A 19,674-nucleotide genomic window follows, 5' to 3' on the forward strand; every position below is an offset into this window, starting at 1 on the left:
TTATCTGTCAACCCCTCCGATTTATCTGCTGTCACTTAAAAAAAAACCTGTATATAAAGTAGTTCAAATTAGCTCCACCTGCAGCAGCTACAACAGTAACACGCTTTTCACTGATGCTTCACTGTTAATAATCTAATGATGTCTTCAATGATAAAATATCAGCCAGAGTACTTTAACACTTTAACTACATTTTGCTGTTAATACTTATGGAACCTACTTTTACTTATGTGGGATTTTTCCTGCAGAACATTTACTTGTATTTTTACACCGCTGTATTGGTCCATTTACTTAACTAAAGAATCTGAGTACTTCTTTCACCAACATACAGGTTGCAGAGAACTCAAATAAAGTTACCCAAATACCATACTTGTCTACCTCATATCAATACTGTTGTATAGATGTTTAAAAACAAAGTTTAAGCCCCAATCAGCTGGGCCTGCATATAAAGATATATTGTATATCATAGACATTACCCTGTGTACAACAATTTAAACTGTGGCTGGCTATTCAGTACAAAAGTTCAAATTGACCAACTTTAGGCCAACTCTTTGGAGGAATATCTCATTTTTGTAAGGCAAAGTGATACGTTAAGAAGTTCATATACAGCTCAGGGCGGGGATCTAAGTTGATGGGCCCTATTAGTATGCGCGTCCTTAGGGTGCGTAGTGTTGCCAGCCACAGAGCCACGTCAGGCCTGTAGCAACTGCTCGTCTTCTACTGCCTCTCCAAGGTTAGACATAGGCCCGCCCGACGAGCTGGAAACACTCAAAGAAACATGCAATAGGAGCTGAGGAAGCGACAGCAGGAATCAAGTTGTTTTTGAACGTTCAGATTTTCTCTGGCACAGAAGCTCAACGCGTCGTTTTGAAATAGTCAGCGTGGACACCGAAAGCGTTATCTTGTGCAGCTAAAAGAAGATCGTTATCGGTCGTCTTATTGGTGCTTAATGGAAACGTGCAATCATAAAAAATGGTTGCATTTGGATACTATCCGTGAATGCGATCGTTTCCTCTTGACATCCGTGCGTCAGAAAAGACACCTCAGCTAGCCTGGCTACGAGTTGAGTGTGAAATCTTCACTGTGCACCGTGTGCTGCTGGAGTGAAGGTGACTTGCGCCTCGTCGCAGTCAAGGCAATGCGGAGAGGAGTCACAGGCGCTCATCCGGTACTTTTCCTGCGCTCTCCGGCTCGTCTGGGAAAATATTTTCTCCCTCTCCCACATTAGAGGGACAGAACGTGAGATAGTCGGAGCAATAAGAGTAATCGAGGTTCAACCCAGCCAGTAGTTGGCGAAGGTGAAGTGAGCGAAAACGGAGTAGAGAATAAGGTGAGCCGTAAGGTGCAGGGTGGTAAGGCAGGAAGAGAGAAAGTGGTGGAGTTTGGGGAGGGGGGGGGGGAGAGAAGACAAAATCCTTCTGTCCTAGAGCTGTTTTAATAGTGGATGTGTATGCATGAGTTCTGCATCGAATGGGCGCAAAAACCGCCCCAGATCCGCCGGGAACATCTTCCAGATCGGCAAGCCTCCTTACCGAGACCCACAGAGGAGGGAGAGCACCGAAAGTACCCGCAAAGCCCAGCGCGCCGTGGCCGACTGCAGAATGGTAGGTTTGCGGCACGTCAGTCCCTGCGTGGTGCCTCTGATAAGGATTGATATGTTATCATCCCAAAATGTCTTTGTTCTAAGACGATCGACTATCCCGTGCATGCAAGGGTGCACGGGCGACAGCTGTTAATAGCTGCAACAACAAAAAAAGAGACTGTAACCCGGTCTGGCAGCCTAAAAATAGCTATATGCATTTGCATTACTTTGTCGGCAGTGAAGCCAAACAGAACACTTCGGCGTACAGATGTGTGATTTGTATTTAGAGTGTGGAAGGCTGCTGGTGATTTGGGCTGATTTCAAAATTGCCCGAATCACGAGAAAACAGACAGAGGTGTTGATGATCATGGCACACATGCCCTGTGTTTTGACAGACGCTCACAGGAATTAGGCTACAGCCTGCTTCACCCTTTCATACATCAGCGATCGTCATGGAGCCTCGCTGTTCGTATACAGGACTACAGTAGTGTGTGCTGCTACATGCAGGACTTGCACAAAACGAGCAAAATGTATGCCTCAAGCTCCGAGGTCGTGTGCAAGCAGCCGAACTCAGCGTTAATGGACTCCAATCAAGTCATTAATCATTCAGGCTAATTCATCTCGCACTCTGACTTTGCGGGCTATTTTAATGGCGATGCTTCACTCATCACATATTTCAGAGATCAATGCGCTTTTGTGACTATATATATGCAAGGTTGCAATTTTTGAAATTCTGCTTCCATTGATGCACACCACCATGCACCTGCACATTATTTTTTTTCCCCAGTGTAGAAAAAAAAATAAAAAATAGTAAGGCTGGATTTAGTGCTGCTCAGCATTTCCTTCTTGGCGCTGACACGTTTTCATGTTGACAAGTCAATACACGGACAAGGATAAAGACTATTCTGCTGCAACGACCAGAACAGGAAGTAGTCTGTATTTCTGTGGTGCTTACTAACTTATTTTCGTGTGATTCTTTTTTTTTTTTTTAACCTCATTGTAACAGATTGTCCAAGAATTCAATACACTTGTGGCTCTGTACCGTGAACTGGTCATCTCCATTGGGGAAATCACTGTCGACTGTCCTTCCTTACGGGCCGAAATGCTGAAGACCCGAACTAAAGGCTGCGAAATGGCGAGAGCGGCGCACCACAGTCTCACCTTGATATCGGGGTGAGTTGGCACAGACGCTGTCCATGGTGCTGACAATGATTGCCTCGCTATCCTCACTCTAAACGTGTGGAAACCGCACCAAACGGGGCGCTCTGCACCACTGCAGCGCTTCAAGTTGAAAAGTAGCTAATTTTACCGAAGTAAATCTCTAATTTGCATAAGCATCCCCCATTTTCGGCTCGTGTATAGTTTCGTAAGCCCACTGCTCCACTCTTCAAAGGAACCATCCAAGTGTCTGCTCCATTAAACTCGTAAGTTTATACTCGTGAGTATGTGGGGAAACAGAAAACATGAGAGCAGCTTTTAAAAATCATGACATCTCTAATTTGCCAGCGGCAGAGCTTTTCTAGGAAGCAATAACAACAACATAGTGTAAGTGATCACTTCCCATTAGCTGAGCCTAAAACGTTAATGTACAAAGTGGAATGCTTCCACAGATATAACAGATAATAGTATCAATAATGTACAATCGATTACTTTTTGTTTGCTTGTAATGTATTCTGAGAATGATTCTGTATCTTTTATGGTCATTGGAACATTTGCACACATGCTTTTCAACAATGGATTTTTTTTTTCATAAATGTTGATACAACTTTAAATTCTCTCTCTTTCAATGCAAAGTGGTTGCATCTGAGGCTGGTTCTCTGCTCAGTCGGAGCAGGTTTTCATGCTACATTACATTACAGGTGGTTTGAAGTTTAGGTTTAAGATGCAAAGACGCAGATATGACAAAAGCCTGGAAATACCTTTGACTGTACCACAACATCTTCTCTTCACTGGTGCCAGTGGAGGAGGGGCAAAGCGAGGCTTGGGATATGTAGATCCTCACTGAGGCTTATAAGACGCCAGCTGACTAGGCACCCTCAAACTTACTGAAATAACAATCGGACCGACTGAAGCCAGTGGTGAGAGAGATTTGGAGGATGTCTGCAGTGCCAGCTACTTGCCAAAGCCACAGTTGAAACAATAACAACATGAGGGTTACTCTTGAGATATCGGCCATATTTCTCCTTGCAAATGGCATACACTTGTGTCAGCTACTTGTTAGAGGTCTGTGAAATCACTAAATGTTCTTCCATAACAAAAATATTTCTTTCATAGGGTAGAGTTTAAAATATGTAAGGCTGTGCTCTACTCTGCTCCGTAACCTATTTCCTGGCTCAATAATTAGTCCACTTGCTATATCAAATTAAGAATACATATCCTTCGCTGTCTGTTACACGCATGACAAAATCTTTCCATTCGATGGAAGGAGGCTTTAAAGTACATGTGCGTGACACTCATGCAGTTCGCCAGTAAACATGTCTGCTGTCATGTGGATGCATGAATCATACGTTAATTCAATGGGCACATTTCAGCTGCTTTCTATAACAAGACCTTAGTAACAATTTATTTAAATTGGTACATAAACATTGCAGGACAGTGCAAAAACATCTGTTTTTTGTTACCAATGCATGGGTCCTAATTACACACATAGACACAGTTAGACTACCCTACAGTCCTGTGCTTGAATCGCCTGCTTTTGCTTCTGCAGCAGTGCCTCTGTGCAGCAGCTTTACAGAGGGATCTAAGTTCCCACTGATCTAAACATCATTGTCATAGTCATCACCAGCATAGATTCTCAACCTCCTTCTCCAGACCATTTCATTGTCTGTCTCCACTATTAGAGACACAGAGCTTGAATTAGACAGCGCAGATCCCGCCCCTTTAATAAAATAAAGCCAGTGTGTCTGAACGGTTTGAGTGATGCGGGGCCCCTCCAATGTGCTAAAGGAAAGCTGATAAGCAGGATAACATTTGTGCCAGCTGTGCTTTATAGCAACAGTACTGGAAAAGCTAGCACTGTGACAAACACGGATGGCTGGGAGAAGCTCGCTGTTGGAAAAGGAGAATTCAACAGCATGATTTGTGCGAGAAATTTTTGCGCCGTGTGCAAGTTTCTCGCCTTTTATCGCTGTCTCTTTCCCATGTGATATCACACTGGCTGAATATCACCTGCTGTAGTATCCCCTTGAACACCAGATTGATATAGTTGTGAAGTGACTGGTGTCTCATAAAAGCTAGTGATCTGCTCTGCTTGAATTAAAAATGACTGAGATGGGCTTTTATGTTAGGTTTAAATGTCTTCCATGCATTCTATTTATATTTTCTCTTGACAGTTAAAACAAATGATAAATGATGGCCACACGCTGCTTGCACAATACATCGTAATCAGTGCAGTAATTTTAACTTTGTCTGCTTAATGTAAAGCGAATGCAGAAGGAAAAATTTGTTCATCATCAAATGTTTTTAGAACGTTTTAATTCAGTAAAATTGTGTCAACTTTTATTAAATTTATATTTGATTTCAGCCTCTCTTCTCCCCAACTCCTTCTGACACCCACTGCTCCTGTCCAAGGTTTATTAAACGTTTGTTTTTTTTCTTCAGGTTATTGACCATAATAATACAATGACAAGCATGCAAAATTATCTGTTTTATTATACTTATTATAATTATCAGGTCTGTTTATCGTATTTGTTGAAATATTTCCAAAAGAAAGTATGCAAGTGACATTTGTTAATTGCTGTTTATGATGGGACAGACAATTCTGAAAACTGAGTACAAGAGAATCCCCCAGTATTCACTTGCTTACATGTGTAAATGATGTTACAAAGTCAGCTCTGAAATTAGTCAGGTACATGACACATAATGGACATCAGTTTGTGGAATATTAATTAAGAAATATTTTGGTAGACTCTTTCTTTTTCAACTTTTTGAGTTATTAGTTTACATTAAAGTTATTCTTAGAGTTTCATGCCTCGTGCTTAAAATGAGCACACACACACACACACACACACACACACACACACACACACACACACACACACACACACACACACACACACACACACACACACACACACACACACACACACACACACACATTAATTAACTGCACAGGGATTTGCTTAGACTTATCTACAAATGTTCCCTTCATGGATAACAATAGATAGTATTTCCAAAATGAAACCATAACTTTAGAATTTGTGTGTATAAAGCTGGTCACTGTATTCAGAGTCGATTAAGTTCCAGCTATGTAACCCTGCTTTGCTCTTACTATGTGCTATTTCAGGCCAGAGGATGGGGAGATCCACCCTGAGATCTGTAGGCTCTTTATCCAGCTGCAGTGCTGTCTGGAGATGTACATCACAGAGATGCTCAAATCTGTCTGCTTGCTGGGATCCCTGCAGCTCCACAGGAAAGGTTAACAAATGGATAAGCCGCTCTGGTAGTTTAGAGACAGCATGCTTTGTCTTACTTATTTCTTTACATTTCTATTAGTTAGGTTAAAGGAAACTGTCAGAAGACAATCACAACAGCAAATTTTTAAATGTTTGCACAGATGTGACAGCTTTCCTTATTTTTCATCCAAATTATAAACGATAACTACACCATCCTTCCAATAACACCATCTGCAGCCTGATCAATAAGCTTAAATATGTGAACAAAAATATCAACTAGTGCTTTTATACCTGTTTAATAAAATTTACAAAGATCATATGATCTGTTGGGTAATTTTAGGTCATCTCTTTCTTGTTTTTTTTTATGTTTTAATGTGTCTAGTTTTGACACATGATTAGGCTACTCTCTGTGTGCTTTAGGTAAGGATTCATGTGGCCCTCACGGAGTCGACAGTAAGACCGAGGAGAGCTCTGACATCCCCATCCTGGAGGACACCTCCTCCTCCCCCACTGACTGTCCTCAGCTCTGCTGGCTGGTGGCCACCGACATAGAAAACATAGAAAAGTATGTAGACAAAAGATCTGATGTGTCCTTCTGGTTTTGAACACGCGTATTTGCGTTTGTGTATTTATTGCGGTGTAAATAATGTTGTACATTTATCTATATTGGTCAGGTATTACATGTTCTAGGTGACATGGTGATTGTGTTTTTTAAAGTTTTTTCACATTTCAATGACATGTTACAGGACTGAAAAGATAAAAGAGGTATTAACATTCTACATTGTATCATTCATTCTTCAGTTTACATTAACAGCTACTGCTTTACACATTAAAAGATTAAATGACTTTCATTGGATCACACTTCCAAATTTCTTCTTTCAACCTCACAAACTACGTAATAGTTGATCATTTACAGTTGGATTTTTAGAGTTGTTTATGTGAAGATATAATTGGCTAACTGTATGTGCATTGAAACAAATCACGAGTTCACATATGTACCTAAATTACATGGTTCTGAAAATGACCAGATATTTCTTTTACAAAAAGCTGTGACAGCATATTTGTAACTTATATACAATTACTGTATTGTAATTGGCATGCACATAAAAACTAAACCGAATACTGTGTTTCTGGCTGCTTTAACATTTGTTTGGAACATATTAGAAATTAATATTAAAATTTGATAACATCCCATTTTTACTGGTGATGCTGTACCATAGTTTGACTGTTTGACAATTACATAAAAACACTGGGGTTGTATCTATGTTTATTACATTAGGTGATGCAATTAGACAGTAGTACATTTTATTATGCGAAATACAATATATTTTACAATGATCTTTTGATAATGCTGTAAAAATGAACCAAGTATTTGCTAAAGTTGTGGGTCTGCACGTATGTATTCGCATGTATGTGTGTGTATACCTGTATTAGTCACATCATTCTGACATAAATCTGTTGAGTCAAACGATGTTAATTTTGGGAATAAAAAGAAGTACCAATAATATAGGTTAAAGTTAGGGTAGGACAGGTATTTTTTTAGGGCTGGGGTATATTGAAAAAATAGATGTAAATCAGTGTAATTTCAGTATGTGTGTGAAAAGTATACTATGAAATAGATGGTTCAGGTACACAACATAAAAGCCCTTATTTGTGTTACTGCAGGGATATGAGGGAGATGAAGAACCTTCTCAGTAAACTCAGGGAGACGATGCCTTTACCATTGAAGAACCAAGGTAAGAAAGCAACCAACCCTTCAACCTCATCCCCACATACACCACAACTCCACAGAGCTGTGACACTTTCAAACTTTTCTATAGTCTAATGGGTTTACTGCAATAAGAACTGGTTGTGTCTTGAAAAAAAAAAAAAAAATCCTAAAAGTAGCAAAATTGTATGACTGTACCGAGGTGTTTTCTTGTGCCCAGATGACAGCAGTTTGCTGAACCTGACTCCCTACCCACTTGTCCGACAGAGGAAGAGGAGGTTCTTTGGGCTCTGTTGCCTGGTAACCAGCTAAAGGCCCCGCCTTTGTGGGTAGGAGGCGGCAACAAAGACACCATTACCCACTGTCCTTCACCACTTGTGTCTCCCACCAATCTATTACTGCCATTTTCAAATAACTTGTCTCTTTCTCTTTTTTTTTTAAAGGCTGCCCATTTGATAATTTTATTTTGTAATACAAAGAAGAATTGTAACCGCAACGTAATGAAAACAAAAGTCATGAAGATATATTTTAAGAAATTTTGCAACAGATTTTTCCCTTTTTTGGTAAATGAGATGAGACGCCTGCTTGTCCAATGTAAAAGAGAATGAGAGGTCATCGGAAATAATGTCAATATTCAATTACTTCTACAAGCCTGAGTGAATGAAATGAGGATTTATGTTTAAAAAAAAAAAAAAAAAAAAAAAAGGGGATTATAAATGTCTGTTTTGTCAGAAATAATGTGATAACTTATGACTAGACGCCATTTGAATATGTGAGGATGGCACTTGCAAAGACAAAGTTATACGTCCGTCTGTCTAAGCTGCAATGACAGGTTTGTGCAGAGTAAGTTCGTTGTGTATTACAGTCTCTGTTTTCTGTTTATTGCTGTTTTTCTTCTTAATGTACTTAATTTAGTCTTCCATAAACCAAGAACCTGTACCCAACTTAAACTTTCCAGCTTCAAAATGGAATATATGATACAATACTCATGACAAAACGTATTTGCACACAATATCTATCTATAAAACGAGACATTAGACTTGTATATACACATACTCTTTACGCAATGCTCTCTCAATTATTTTCAAAGTTGGAGGGGGTTAGCAAAGAATCTGAAGAGAGGATCTCTGTCTTTCTCTGTCTGAAGCAGTGGTGCAGACAGAGGGCAGGTAGTATTGGTCTTGCTTATTAAAGAAGGTACAGTAGTCAAAGCTGATATAGGTCATTTTACATTGTTAATAAAACTTTTGTTATTGAAACTTATGAACGAGTGTTTTGTATTTGTTTTGCATGTAATCCACTTAAATGTCCACTGGGTGGAGACAAAAACGACCAGTACACACAAACTGGTACAAACTGTGTTATACAACATAAATGAAACATGGTTAAAGGTTGGGTTCAAGTCCATCATAACCATCATAAGTACATAGCTGTATGTCAAATAAATAACTACATAGATAGATACTAATGTAGTTTTATGTTGTTTCAACGTAAATGTGAATATACACATTGAACATAACAGTAAGTAATACCTTACAGTAGCCTATAAATAAATTATTGTAATTTTGCTGTAGATTCACTCTCAATCTCTCACTGTCTGACAGTAAAGTTTTTAGGAAAACCTAGACATATTTATACAGGTCACAGGAAGTCACTAAATTATGTTATGAGTATAAATCAATTGAACAGCTTTGTGAAAATACACATCTTTTGTCACCATCATCAAAACACCAAAGGAATTAGTATCTTCAAGAAGAATAACCTTAAATCAGTGGAGTCCCAGAGACTTACTTTTTTTTTTTACATTTTCTATAATATAAAGAACAGTGGTGCAAGTCATAATTACATCCCGTACTTATGTACTAAAAAACATCTGTATGTCAAGTTCTGCATATCACCCCTTTAAGAGTGCAAGCGTGTGTGCCAGCTCACCCACTTCTAACACCTTCCTCTCAGCCACCAGCCTTGTTAACAACAGGCGAAACAGAGGAACGCATCCGCAGACAATAAGCATTTTCAAGTGATGACAAAACACGAAGTAGTTGGTGTCTTAAGAGTGTTTTCCCAGATACGTTCAGACACACATAAGCACACATGCATTCACTCACGCCGTGAGAGGGCAGCAAATAAGAGGCAGGAATAAACTGTCAGCAGGGGTTTGCTTGGCAAGCTGAGCGCTGTCTGGTTTAGTAATAAGCACAGGACATCTTTTGAAATCCCCTATCTCGGTCCAAAAATGAGATTTTCAAACATTGTCTCAGAGGACATTTACAAAACTATGTTCCTCAAAATGAGGCCCTACTTTTTGCAGTCTGGTGTGCATGTATCTCAAACAACATAGCATTTCATAAAAAGCAAGATACACACAGTCTGGAGTGGCAACAACAACATAATCTGCATATGCTGTGTCTGTTTTATTTGTCTGGGATATTTACAGTATTTACTTTGCAGGGTTATATCTATAAGTATCAGGATTTGTCATACCAATCTAGAAGAAATTAAGAGAAACGACGCAACTAGTAAACTGCTGTTTATTTTTTGTCTTAATAGTTTAGTTCTGTTTTTACACATGCATACAAATTTCCTTTACAGTGTGTTAAGTAGTGGTACTTCAAACAATATTAGTTCCACAGAAAACAATGGAATACTTAAGAAAGGATTAATGAATAAAAGAAGATAAATATGAGCGATTGGTCAGTCAGCTCTCCTTCTGACTCCTCAGGCAGGGCAGGGCAGGAGACTGATGACTGAGATTTTCTCTCCTTTACATCGCCGAAGTCCTACTTGACATTCACTCATGGTCTGTGTGGCCGCACTCAAATCCTCCCCAACACGGACACACACATTTAATCCGGGGGTGAAGCAATTCACCATGCCTTTACAGCTACAGTACCTGGTTTCATCTGAAAGGATAGTGTGAAGACAAATTACACGAGACACTACAAATTAAAAAACACTGCAGACTCTTGTGGATTGTGCGTGACCTTGCATGTTCCTACCATCACAGCTCTCCCACATGTGACAGCTGGTGCAGCCTGTTGTGTTACGCTCTGGCCACTCGCAGGCGCTGTCCTCTGCTATCGCGTGCTTCTTCCCCATACACTGCAGTGCGTGCATTTTGCACACACTGAGAATAACTGATTTTCTACTTACAGGACTTGTGGCACACAACTCCAAGGATGAGCTGTGATAAAAACACAAAAAGCAGCATTAAGCACAAAAATCACAAGAAAACCAATCAATTTAGCCAGTTTGAAAAAAGTTATGTGACCAAACTGCTGATTAGCAGTGTAAACATACCTGCACTCAAAAGGCATTTTGCAAACACATTTTCCTCTGGAAGGCTTCTCCCACAGTTTACACTGCACTAATGGAGTAATGCTTTGTTGTCCTGTAGTGACTGTAGGATACACAGATATCAGTCTTCCATATTGCTTAGCGATATGAACAGTAAAGGACAGTCACATGTTTTTACACGGCAGTCCCAAACCATCAGCTGGACTATTTATATGAATCTTGAAATTCACCTTGGCTGCAACTGATTGCAGCTGGGTCTGGTGAAAAATGTAGGCTGGAGTCACACATGAGTGTTGCTTCTCCGATGAGCTGTCTACCCTCTGGACACGACAAGGTAACTGACTCTCCTATGTCATAGACCTGCTTTAAAGGAGTGACTATGACATCATCAGCGAGGGATGTAGTCGTGCAGCGTGAAACTGGGAGAAAAGTTGGACTTTAACGAAGTGTAACTTAAATTCATTGTGATAGTAAATATACAATTTTAGTTTTATATACTCACTTGTGCACAGACCAGGACTGGCAGACCAGGTTTGATCAGCAGTGCATTCCAGGGTTCCACCAAGAAGATAGAACCCTGGAGTGCAGGTGTACTCAACTCTAGCACCTACGAGGTAAATGTCTTTAGGCTCCTGTGAAGCATGTGGTGAAAAAAAAACCCGATTAGGTTACATTTTTCAGTTTTGATGTGTCTACAGAAAACTCTTAAAAAAGAGGCAGAAATATGAATTACAAATATAATTCAATGCCATTGAGGCAGGTCCTTTTCTATTTACAGAGATATTAAATATTTTCAGAGTTTCTAGTATGCAAATTGCCTTTTAAAAGCATTGAATGTAAATATTGGTGATCTGTCAAATACATACCAAAAAAAAAAAAAAAAATGTTTTTCATGAGTCAATTATTCTTTAAAGGCTTAACTATCAGGCTCACCTTATTACGCTATTCTCCATATTAAAATCTTGGTAAATTAGCCTGACTGATGTAAAAACAAACTCAATTATGTAGGGAGTCAGACTGCAATGTAACTTTGCGACTAAAACATTTAAATTTGTATGATTATAAAAATATTAAATGTTTGCAAAAAATTGTTCCACAATGTGCAAATTTCCCGTTTGGCTTCATCTTTACCAGGATGTAGCCATTGATCAGAGGAGGAGGGGTTCCACACTTCTTGCTTGCTGGTAGAGTTTGGTCAAAGCACTGAGGCTCCATGATTCTATAGAAAAATAGTTAAAAATAGCATGTTGTATAGCTCCATATTGATTCAAATCAGTGCGAACTCCCTCCTTCTGAAATGGTGGCTTCTGTTACAACAGTGTTATTAAGTTCATGGAGCACAATAAAACTGCAGCTTGCTCTGACTTCAAGTATGTCAGCTCTTGATCTTCACAGTCAGACGTCTCAGTTGGTTCTCCAATACAGAGTTGTCCCCCATTTTGAGGGGAAGGATTAGAACAGGAACGACTTCGTGACCTTCGAGCCCCAGAGCACATTGACCAGGCAGACCAACAGGACCACCCACCATGGATCACTCCTTGCGTGCAGACACAGAAAAGAAGAAAGACAAAAATAAATTAACCGATACCAGTGACTTAAGGACACTTCATTTGAAGACAACACATTATACTGTGTACTTACTTTGTTGAAATGTTGAAAGTCACCACTCAGTCGGATTAATACTCTCTTACCTGCCCATTCAATATAATGTCATAGCCAGCAGATGACTATTTTATCTTGCAACCAAAACTGAAAACAGGGAAAGAGGCTTGCTCTGTCCAAAAGTAACATCACCCACCCTGTTGACTTTCCACTTCAGTTCCCTGTTCACAGGCCGGTCCTGACGTGCCAGGCTTGCAAATGCATTTGCATTTATCTCCGTCCATGACAGCCATACCATTGTTGCTGCAGGGCCGACAGTGGCAGGGGTCACTCTCTGTGCGGTACTGCTCTGTGGCGCGGCGTAGGTAAAGCTTCTTCAACCCAGCACACTGAACCTCCTTCACCAGCTCTGACAGTGGTCGCAGCTGCCAAAACAAGAGTTGGAGTAAAAGAGTCAAACTACAGAGAGATGCAAGGGCCTATTACTTGAAAAGATGACATACTAAAATGCAAATAAATAAATCCAACATTATGCTCATGCTTTTAATGTCTAAAGGGCTTATTTTCCTTCACCGTTTGTTTTGTGATCTGCGGAAATGATCTAACAGAGTCAGCCCAGTTTGAGTACATTTCCCAGTTCTTGTCCGGCTCACTGGGCTGCATCATCTTTAGTGCTGCAATATGGGAAATGCCTCCTCCATTCACATCCACTTTCATGTCTTCATTGCTCCTGATATTACCTATTTTTAAAAGGTTCACAGAGATGATGGATAGCATAAATATTTAGATATTTTCAGTGCTTTTATTGGTGGTAGTACTGTATATGTGTAAAATTAGCATCCAAATTGTACCGCTGGATGATGTGTGTTGGTGTTGACCACTCCTACAATCCACTCTGGTAATGGGCCATATGAGAATCCATCGCTTAGTTTTCACACATTCGTTATGCTGCTTGCTTTCAGTGACTGGAAAAGAAATGAAAAATAAGTCAGTTCCAGAAATTGATGGCAGGATTGAATAAAGGATTTAGCTGGCTTTTTAATTTTTTTATTAACCACATGTTTTGGTTGGAATCAGGAAAATATTAACTTATAATTGTATAATATAATTGTGTATAATTACACATAACTACATTATCTACAGATTTATTGACACGCTAAAACAAATTCTGTCATTAATGTGACCATTCATAGAGACTGTTAAAAAAAATCAACATTTTCCAAAACACATTAAAATACAATATATACTATGATAATAGCTAATACATTAGCTTTTGCAAATGCTGAGATATAATTCCAGTGTCAGTGGTGAACACCATAGGCTAATATTACTTCATATAACACTAGGAAATGCAAAATTAATAACCATTAAAATAAATAAGTAATAGGAAGATAGAATAGCATGTTGTTTAGCAATTTAAAACGATAGGTAAAAGGAAGTTTTCTCCTAAATGACGTTGAGTCTCACAGTGGCTGATTTAAATACCAAACTGTTAATGGTTCATGATTCCTCACCCATCTGTTTTTCAGTTTCTGCATCTAACCAGGCAATAACTTTGAAGGAGCCTCCAAGGCTTCCCGCAGACAGGTAGTGTGTTCCAAACCTCTCCAAAACACTCCTGTAGGCAGAGTAGTCATAGACAGATGGGAGTTTAGCCAGTGCCTTCCAAAACTCCTCAGAAATTGGGAGGTGCTGAGGAGAGTTACTCTGGAACTGAGCAACCTTAATGTCATTCTTTAAAACCAAAAGCTTGCGTGTCTGTCAGGAAAAAAACAAAATTTTATCATTTGAATCAGTTTAATTTTCTTTGATTTTGTTTTTCAAAATAACATTCCTTATTACTGGTATAACTCCTTTAAAGATACAGTGACAAAGTTTCTACACACCTGAGTTCGGTCATTTGTCTCATGAAAGTCATAGTTGTGATATCCTGTCGTGGTCCCAGTAACTGTCTCTCTGTTGACAATATGCTTAGCATAGTGCCATTTACTGGTGAACACCTCATCACTGAAGTCATTCTGAACTTCCACCTGAGAATAAGTTAAGAACAATTAGGAAAAAAAATCTTACCTGTTTGAGCAAAGTAGCTTTAAACCGACAAATAAAATCAAATAAATGCGGACAGAAACGGCACTGTCCTTGGATGTTGGAGTTTTTCTCTGCAAGTTGTCCCCTAGCATAATGTTTTGATGACCAGATTTCCAGTGTAAAGAAAACTGTGTGTATAAACAATAGCAACTCCACGGGGTTCTTTTACAGAAGGAGTAGTAGCACTATTAAATCGCAATTGCAGGTATCTCCAGAGGTACCAACCATAAAGCTGTACTGGGTGGTACTGAGGGGCAGGCGATAGATAGCATTGTGGACCGTGCTATACATGGTGCGACACTGGCCCCCAAAGCTCTTCGTATTGATGACGCTGGCTCTCCTCTTTCCTGACACCACATCAAACCTACAGAGACAATGAAAATGTCTCAGCGGTAGGCATATGGTAGCTGTTCTCTGTACTTCTATCAGTGCATACCCATCTGCAAATAGATCTGCGTGAAGATTTCTCACTTACCCGAGTCCTAGGAGCTCAATGTTAGGTGGGGTAACTTTATGTGAACATGTAATGTATTTTTGAACGGGACAAACTCTTTCATCCTGCCAATCTTCCTCACAGTCCTGATCTCCGTTACACACCAGAGATGGGCTAATACACTTCCCTGCAGGTCAAAATAAGGATACGGTTGATACCTGAGTGGTTATTTTCTAATTCTGTATGATTGTGGAAGTGAAGAGAGCTTATTTGTAACCTGATTGACAGCGAAACCTGTCTCCGCATCCGTCCTCTAAAGGGCAACCCTGTGTGGTTTCACAGGACCTGGTCTCAGTCCGCTCTCCATTGCAGGGGTTCCCACCAAACTGAGCATAGACAGCCATGGATCGGCTTCTTGTCTGTAACATACCACGGTGGGACAAAGAAATATAAAACAACAATCCTAATAATTTGATAAATGTGAAAATATCTTCATCAGTTTGAGAAAATCAACATAATCCTGAGTAGATCTGATGGTGAAATTCAATAATAGTATTGATTTAATTTAAAGATTATATGGGTTACAATATGTTATGGGTGAGAAACAAGTTGCTGAAAATATTTACAGGTCAATTAATCTTCCAAACCTGTAATTTGGTGCAGCTATCACACACTGACCATTCGCCATAAGGCCCCCACTGGCAATGAACTCTCCGGTCACACAACCTTGGAATTTCAAATAAAATAATTCAATACATGAAAATAAATTCAGTTAAAGTAAATAATCACAATATATTCATGTCATTTATAATGTTATACATTCAATGCTTAAACAGAACAGCTGATGGAAAGCAGCTAACTTTACTCAAGTACTGTAGAAGTACAGTTTTGAGGTACTTGTACTTAACCTGAGTATTTCCATTTGATACTTTAGACTTCCACTCTCCTATATTTCAGAAGGTTTACTGTAGTTTCTACTTCACTACATTTATTTGATAGCTTTAGGTTTTAGATGAAAATTATACATTGTGGAAAATATAATAGCTTTCAAAATACAACAGTTTGCTAAGGATGAAACCAGAGGTTACCAACCCATTTGTTTTCATACATCATACAAACAGCATTGTGCAATCAAGGTTACATTTCAGATGTCTATGAGTTGTTAACAACTCCACCCAAGTAATTTTTTCCTTTAAACTTCTCACATTGTTCAATTTCAATAAATGTTCAAATGATCCAATATCTCACCAAAAGTCAGAGACAAGAGAAAAAGACTAAAAGCAGATTTAAGGATCAGAACTTTTTTCTTCTTCTTTCCTCTCCCAGTAATCATCTGATGACCCCTCAGATCTATCTGCTGTCCCTTGATATAAAACTTTATATAAAGTAGTTGAAACTAGCTCCACCTGCAGCAGCGCCATTAATAATCACTCAAAACTTTAACTAACCGCTAATACTTACTTACTTTTACTTAAGCAGGCTTTTTCATGCAGACCTTTTACTTGTAATGGAGTATTTTTACATTGCTGTATTGGTACTTTTACTTAAAAACAGGGTCTACTTCTTCCATCACTGGCAATAACAGATTTACCCTTTGGCAGTCAACAGGAAGAGTAGCCATGGCAAAGCTCTTGCACAGAGTTGTGCAATGTTCTGAGAAGAGAAGAGAAGAGAAGAGAAGAGAAGAGAAGAGAAGAGAAGAGAAGAGAAGAGAAGAGAAGAGAAGAGAAGAGAAGAGAAGAGAAGAGAAGAGAAGAGAAGAGAAGAGAAGAGAAGAGAAGAGAAGAGAAGACAAGACAAGACAAGAGAAGAGAAGAGAAAAATGTAAATAATAAGTAGATAAGTCAGATATCAGCTATATAGCACTGCACACAATATCAAATGTTCAACATCAATTTGAAAAATCGACTTGCCTTCATGGTGAGCGAAGCGCAGTAAACAGAAGATGAAGTTATGAGCAGCCTTTGACGCTGGGTATTTATGTGAAATTTCCTTCTTGTCAGGGGGTCAAACTGTTCGAGGGACATCCCATAAAACTCATTGGGTTTCATAAGAAGATGATGTGTGCATGTGTGTGTGCGTGCGTGCGTATGTTTTAGACAAGAGAATAGGAAAATATTTTTTGTGGCAGCGCATCCCAAATAGCTCTTCCAGAAAATCATTCTGAAACCGAAAACAAAGATTTGTCATGCTGTGAGTCTGCCCAATAACATCCTGACCTTTTTTAACAGCAGATGTTTTCAATTGTCCTAGTTTAGGAAAGCATAAGTGTAACTCATTAACACTGTGTTAAGGTGTTCCAAAAAGCAGGTAAACTTAACATTACCCTTTGGCTCTATCAGTTTAACACCAAATTGAAGTACAGCTATTATTTATGTAATTAGTTATATGATTGACAAGTTAAAGGTCCCTTATTGCTTAAATTCAGATTTCTTTGTCATTTCTAATTATAAAGCAGGCCTTGGTGCTACATAAATACTTTCAATGTTGTTTGTCAAAATGCTCAGTCCATGGAGAAATACACACAGTCTGTATTCAGTAAGTTTACGTAAGTTTGTGATGTCACAATCTCACGCTCATACACCCTCAGCACAGCCCACTGTCCAACATCTTATGTGAAAAACTCCAATTATCACCTCAGGGCTCTAGGCCTCCGTCTACCAGTTAAGTTGTAGTTTACATATCCATATCTGTCCAGACTTGGTGAAAACTTTGAAAAAAATCCTTTAACATGTTCAGATGCTTCACTAATAAAGTCGTCTGACAGTAGACAATGTTTCAAATAATGATGATGCTGCAAATAAGCTGCAAATTCTAAAATGTAGACGCTTCCCTCATATTGTCAACCCGACAGCACAGGAGAGCTATATAATTAGCAGTTTCTTAGTGGGCGCCCAGGATTAATGTCACCAATTCAGTCTCTGACCAAATGTGAAAAATGGTCTCAATCTCCCTTTCTGTTCTTCAGTTATGGTGTTGAATAATGACCAGAAAAGTGTTTTTGCAGAACATTTTGATGTCACGGTACAGTTGACTTTTCACTTTTTTATCCCATCATTTTATCCTATTAAACAATTGTGTGATGTTTTTTTTATAATTAGTCCATGAATTCCTGTGTTATACCCATAACATCTCCTAATGGAAGCATGTACAAAGTAAAAAGTATTGGGCCTAACACTGAGCCTTGTGGAACTCCACAACTAACTCTTGTTTGTCTGGAAGATTCATTGTTGACATGGACAACCTGGAATCTATCTGATAAGTAGGATTTGAACCAGTCTAATGCAGTTCCTTTAATCCTCGTAACATCTTCTAATCTCTGTAATAAGATCGTATGATCAATTGTATCAAAAGCAGCACTGAGGTCCAGAAGAACAAGTACAGAGACAGTTATTTATGTTATGCAGATGACACGCAGCTATATCTTTCTATAAATCCAGATGAAACAAATTAGTTAGTAAAACTTGAAGAATGTCTGAAAGACATAAAGGCCTGGATGACCCAATTTCCTGCTTCTAAATTCAGACAATACGGAGGTTATTGTACTTGGTCCTAAACACCTCAGAAACTATTTTTCCAGTCACTTAGTTACTCAAGATGACATAGTCTTGGCCTCCAGCACCACTGTGAGGAACCTTGGAGTCATCTTTGATGAGGATTTGTCCTTTAACTACAATATAACGCAAGTCTCCAGGACCGCTTTCTTTCATCCACGTAATATTAATAAAATCAGAAAAATCCTTCCTCAGCCTGATGCAGAAAAGCTAATTCATGCATTTGTTATTTCCAGGCTGGATTATTGTAATTCCTTGTTGTTAGGATGTCCAAATTACTCATTAAAAACCCTGCAGTTGATCCAAAATGCTGCAGCAAGAGTTCTGACAGATTTTGCAAGAGAGATCATATTTCTCCTGTTTTAGCTTCTCTTCACTGGCTTCTTGTTAAATCAAGAATATAATTTAAAATTCCCCTGTTGACTTACAAAGCTCTTCGTGACCAGAGATCTCAGAGATCTTATAGAATCACACCATCCTGACAGAGCACTTCGCTCTCATAACGCTGGCCTGCTTATGGTTCCCAGAGTTTCCAAAAGTAGAATAGGAGGCAGAGCCTTCAGTTTTCAGGCTCCTCTCCTGTTGAACCAGCTCCCAGTTTGGGTTTGAGGGGGAGAAACCCTCTCTAGCTTTAAGGTTAGACTCAAAACTTTCCTTTTTTGCTGCTCAGGTGGCTTTGAACCATCCTGCAGTTATGCTGTTACAGGCCCAGGCTGCTGGGGACCTTGTGATGCACTGAGCTTCTTTCCTCTCATTCTTTAACTCTCTGTAGACTCATATCTCACCATTACATCTCATTAACTTCATGCTTTTTCTCTCCCATAGTTTTTGCTTATTGTCTGTTGCCTCCCCATTCAATTCCCTCACTTGCGTAGTTTCTCTTCTTTCTTTTGCAGATGTTCCATCATGGAGCTGCATGTCTCTGTTCTGTGATTGTCAGCCCCACCAAAAGTTAATGTCTTGTATCTGTATGCTGTCCTTTTCTCTCTCTGCTCTCCCCTCACCCCAAGCAGCCGAGG

The 19,674-nt window shown here is 39.2% G+C and overlaps 2 protein-coding genes across 4 annotated transcripts; one reads left to right on the forward strand and one right to left on the reverse strand.

The window, feature by feature from the left end:
* The first annotated feature begins 673 nt into the window (after positions 1–673).
* rgs7bpa (regulator of G protein signaling 7 binding protein a) lies at positions 674–8,944 on the forward strand. Of its 2 annotated transcripts, XM_069699557.1 has the most exons (7): positions 674–1,601; positions 2,586–2,752; positions 5,865–5,995; positions 6,394–6,538; positions 7,639–7,709; positions 7,902–8,010; positions 8,125–8,944. In XM_069699557.1, exons 1-6 carry the CDS (start codon positions 1,452–1,454, stop codon positions 7,991–7,993), a joined length of 756 nt encoding a protein of 251 aa, XP_069555658.1. In that variant the 5' UTR covers positions 674–1,451; the 3' UTR covers positions 7,994–8,010; positions 8,125–8,944. The 2 variants fall into 2 exon arrangements, with proteins under 2 accessions (XP_069555658.1, XP_069555657.1); XM_069699556.1 differs by having other exon boundaries at positions 7,902–8,944.
* Positions 8,945–10,198: 1,254 nt separating this feature from the next.
* c7a (complement component 7a) lies at positions 10,199–17,050 on the reverse strand. 2 transcript variants are annotated; one of them, XM_069699558.1, is made up of 18 exons: positions 17,015–17,050; positions 16,693–16,754; positions 15,749–15,827; positions 15,379–15,520; positions 15,144–15,288; positions 14,894–15,032; positions 14,467–14,610; positions 14,095–14,338; positions 13,432–13,545; positions 13,154–13,320; positions 12,777–13,005; positions 12,344–12,515; positions 12,110–12,197; positions 11,481–11,610; positions 11,209–11,397; positions 10,982–11,081; positions 10,681–10,865; positions 10,199–10,584 (listed from the first exon to the last, which is right to left on the reverse strand). In XM_069699558.1, the coding sequence occupies exons 1-18, from the start codon at positions 17,018–17,020 to the stop codon at positions 10,400–10,402; spliced, it is 2,520 nt and encodes an 839-aa protein (XP_069555659.1). In that variant the 5' UTR covers positions 17,021–17,050; the 3' UTR covers positions 10,199–10,399. The 2 variants fall into 2 exon arrangements, with proteins under 2 accessions (XP_069555659.1, XP_069555660.1); XM_069699559.1 differs by lacking the exons at positions 16,693–16,754; positions 17,015–17,050 and adding an exon at positions 16,567–16,671.
* Between the last annotated feature and the right edge of the window lie 2,624 nt (positions 17,051–19,674).

Source organism: Brachyistius frenatus, unplaced genomic scaffold (assembly GCF_029030835.1).
Source record: "Brachyistius frenatus isolate BFR_SWC_R1_liver_20210118 unplaced genomic scaffold, ASM2903083v1 Contig_30, whole genome shotgun sequence".
NCBI classification, from domain to species: Eukaryota; Metazoa; Chordata; class Actinopteri; family Embiotocidae; genus Brachyistius; species Brachyistius frenatus.